The sequence below is a fragment of the Octodon degus genome, unplaced genomic scaffold (assembly GCF_000260255.1).
Source record: "Octodon degus isolate 3935 unplaced genomic scaffold, OctDeg1.0 scaffold00128, whole genome shotgun sequence".
Lineage (NCBI taxonomy): Eukaryota > Metazoa > Chordata > Mammalia > Rodentia > Octodontidae > Octodon > Octodon degus.
The window spans coordinates 4957110-4960913 of record NW_004524704.1 but is presented as its reverse complement, the minus strand read 5'-3'; the positions used below and the strand labels follow the sequence as shown (position 1 = coordinate 4960913).

The 3804-nt window shown below is 50.0% G+C and overlaps 1 protein-coding gene across 1 annotated transcript in view; it reads left to right on the top strand.

Annotated features, from left to right (window-relative positions):
* The window catches only part of P3h2 (prolyl 3-hydroxylase 2), a 174467-nt gene extending 171075 nt beyond the window's left edge, over positions 1 to 3392 (top strand). The window contains exon 14 of the mRNA XM_023700931.1: positions 1900 to 3392. Within this exon, the coding sequence (XP_023556699.1) occupies positions 1900 to 1992 (93 nt within the window). The 3' untranslated portion in view covers positions 1993 to 3392. The remainder of the gene's footprint in view (positions 1 to 1899) is intronic.
* The last annotated feature ends 412 nt before the right edge of the window (positions 3393 to 3804 follow it).

Here is a 3804-nt window from a genome sequence, read left to right as displayed (position 1 = left end):
CTCCCTTGCTCTCTTGCTCTTTGCCGCTGCCATGAAAGGTTGCCCTCTGCTATGTGCTGCTCTGCGTTGGAGCCAGCTGAGTATGGACTGAAACCTCCAGTAACTGTGAGCTAAATAAACCTTTCCTTCCTTCATTTTGAGTGTCGGGTATTTGTCCCAACAACGAGAGAAGAGTAACTAAGACAATGAGTAAACTGCGAAGTCTCTCCCAGTACTTGATATTATAAGCCACAACCTGAATGCAGAAAGACAAGCCCTGGAGCGGGGTGTTCCAGGAAGAGGACAGCTGGCAAAGATGCAGTGAAGAAAGAGTCCTTAAAGTAATCAGGAAAAACAAGGAGCCTGGGGTTGTAACTCAGAGGTAGAGTCTGTTGTGGAGCTGTGGGTTCAATGCACATTGTAATGCCAGAAGAGACAAACAGGAAGAAACAAGTGAAGGAAGGAAAGAAAAGAGGAAAAATGAAGAGAGGGAGGGAAGAAAGGGAGAAAGGGAGGGCGGGAGGAAGAAGGGAAGAAAGGAAGACATGGAGCAGTGGCTGGAAGATGTTGCTGTAAGCAAGGGAGTGGAAAGAAAAGAGAACACAAAAAAGACGGGAACTGGAACTCCCATTTCTTACTTAGCTCAAGTAAGAAATGGGAGTTTCATTCCAAAGGATAGGAAGATACTTGCCCCCTTTCCTTCCACTCAGTCTCCAGTGCTGAGAGATGATCGGATCCACAAAGTTGGCATAGCTACTGTATGCCCGTGGCCTAGCAATAAGAGAGATGGTAAAAAGAGTGCCAAGATTGAGGTGGATTTTCAGGTTGACCAATGGGGTCCATGAGGAGGGATGTGGAAGAGAAGAAAGGAGAAGCTATGGAGAGTCCAGAAGAGCACTTCATCCAGACAGGGACTGGGGAATTCTTCAGAGATTGCTCTCTTTGATCCTGTCTCTTCAGTCCTTGAGCTCAGCTGAAAATGTACAGAGTTGGCGAGGAGAGGGAAGGAGACAAAATAAGGCTACAGAGGATAGAGCGGTTTGAATCAGTTTATTTTTCATAATGACCTTGCGAAAACAGAGCCTGGAACCCCTCACAGCTGGAGCTCCTCACAGTGTTGGGATCTCTGGGCGAGAAGGGATATAGTCAGTTTTAAGGAAGCAGGGCCCATGAGGAGCCTTGGAATTGTGAACTAAGGAGACCAACATGGAAGCTTCTGAACAACTAAGCTAAAAGATAAGGGCCAAAGCCAGGGCTTTTCCTGAAGAGGCACTTGCCCTCCAGGGGCATTGGAAAACATCTGAAGACCTTTTGGTTGTCACAGTGTTGAAAGACATTGTTGGCTCCCTGTAGTAAATGGAGGCTGGGGTGTAGCCATACAGCCATGGTGCACAGGGTGGCCCCACACAGCAGAGGTCATCAGATTTCAAATGTCAGTAGTGCCAGGATTGAGAACCTTAGCCTAAAAGAATGTGATGGTGCTGAGCCTCGAAGTCAGAGGGACAGGAGTTGGAGAAGGGTCAGGCCCAGAGGACTTATCAGAAGCAAGAAACCGTGGTCAGGCTTTGAAGGCAAGTGGAGGTCAGAACATGAAAAGAGCAGAAGAAATCTGTGGGCAACCAAAAGTGAGCTCAGCCTGACCACTGGGCCCTGGTGGAGGTGGCAGGGAGGTCCTGAGGGGGCCGGAGGAGGACGCGGCTGCACACGCAGCGCAGCTCTGCAGGGACCAAACCTTGGAAGGGAGTCGCTGAGGACATCAGCGTGTCAGGCCTGGACCCCTAGGAGTGAAGAGCTTCAGTCCTCAACGGGTTCAGCGCCCGTCCATGTGCAGACCAAGGCCTGGGAGCGTTCAGGAAGCGTCTGCCACCAGGCCTGGTTATCTTGCTCTTAACAGAAACGTTTCACTTATATTTTTTGCAGGAGCGAATAAAGGCCGATGAAGTGATTGCCATTCTGGACCGAGAACAGCAAGGGAAGCGTGAACTGAGCGTCAACCCCAAGGACGAGCTATGAAAACGGGAAAGAATGTTCTATCAGATATTTATTTAAGTTGTTAATCTAGAAGAACCTTTTTATTTTTGTACAGAGCCGTGGTATAAATTAACAGGTTAACACGAGCCCCTCCACCTCCCTTCAGTGCCTAGCGATGCTCGCTTCTGCTTCTGCCTGCCTTGGTTTTCTTCAGTTACCCTCAAAACCCAGTGAAGTTCACACACATCACACACACACACACACACACACACACACACACACAGAGGCAGCCCACCACACAAACACATACACACAACACAGCACATCAACCTATACACTACACTCAATACAGACACAGAGCAACACACAAACATACCAACACCCTACACGCAATTCACCATAAAACATGCAAAGACAGCCCAGCCATATGGCACATCACACAGACATGCAAATACCCACCATACATTAAAAAGGAATATATGAATGTATAAACACATCACAGCACAAACAAATGCACCTACAAACAATACACAAATATAAAGCACACAAAGGCAGAAGCATATGCCATATCCAAATAAGACAACATGCAGACACACACACATCACACAAACACCCACCATACAAATACACAAACTCTCACTGTATCATACAGAGATATATCCCACACCCAGAGACTGACCACATATGCACATACACTACACAAAAAAACCAACACACATACACACACACACACACACACACACACACAGGTCCCTGGGCATTCAGAGGTCAGAGGTCAGAGATAACAAGCTGTACCTTGGTGAAAGCGCACGCTCGTGGGTGCCCCAGTCCTAGAGTCCTGCATGCCTTGCTCTCTGCGGCCTGCCTGGCTCAGTGCCTTTCAGCAGCATCTCCCCGCTTCCCCCAGTGTCCTGTCCCTGAGCTCAGCCTGATCTGTTCCCAGTGCCAGCTCGGCTTCTCACAGCCTCTGGCAGAGCCCGCCTTGCCTAAGCCCGCAGGAGCATGGAGGGCACCCAGGCTCCTGGAAGGAGCCGCAAGTAGGACTGTACAACAGGGGTCCCCATTCTGTCCAGGGCCTCCGTGGTGGAGCTGTGGCTCTGGCGTTTTCATCAGGGAGGAAACTTACACTGGAAGCTTCAATCCTCCTGGGCGCCAGTGCCCCAGAAGGACTGTCCTGGGAGTGAGTTGTGTCTTTAAAGCGTCCCATAGAAGCTGAGGTGGAATGGCCTTGACTCTGTGGCTTCGGAAGATGACCTCAGTCCCCCGGACCATTGTGGAGCTGCAGCAGCACAGAAGCCACTGGTGAAGAGGAATCTTTGTGTTCGAGTCAGAAAATCACACCCCTGTGACTCCAGGCTTCATCTGCCATCCCCCATGGCCGCTCGCCAGCTCAGAGATCTGAGCTTTCTTTGCTTTGTTTAATAAAGGGACCCTTCCCTTAGTGTCTGCTTCTCACTGGTCTTCTTCCAAGGTGTGTTTTATCTTCAGATAGTGGTGTAACTCCCAAAGAAACTTCGGTGACAGCCCAGGAGCAATGCTGTCCTCGCAGGCAAGGGTCCACAGAAGGTGGGAACCTGCTCTGGAAGGGACAGAGGCCGCTGGTGAACTGAGTCCTGCGTCCTGAGAATGTTTGGTCCCTGAGCCCAGGGCTAAGCGGACGCTGCCAGGAACCACTCACTGGGTCTGGGCTTCTTTTACCCGCAGGGAGCCTGGCACGTGCTGAAGTGCCAGGAGATCACCTACTTCTTTGGGCGGTACTGGGAGAGGTAAATTTGCTTTCTGCTGTTTCTCATAATGGTTAGTGGTAAGAACATTCCTTCTCCAAAACAAATTGCCACAACCTGAGTTGTGCTG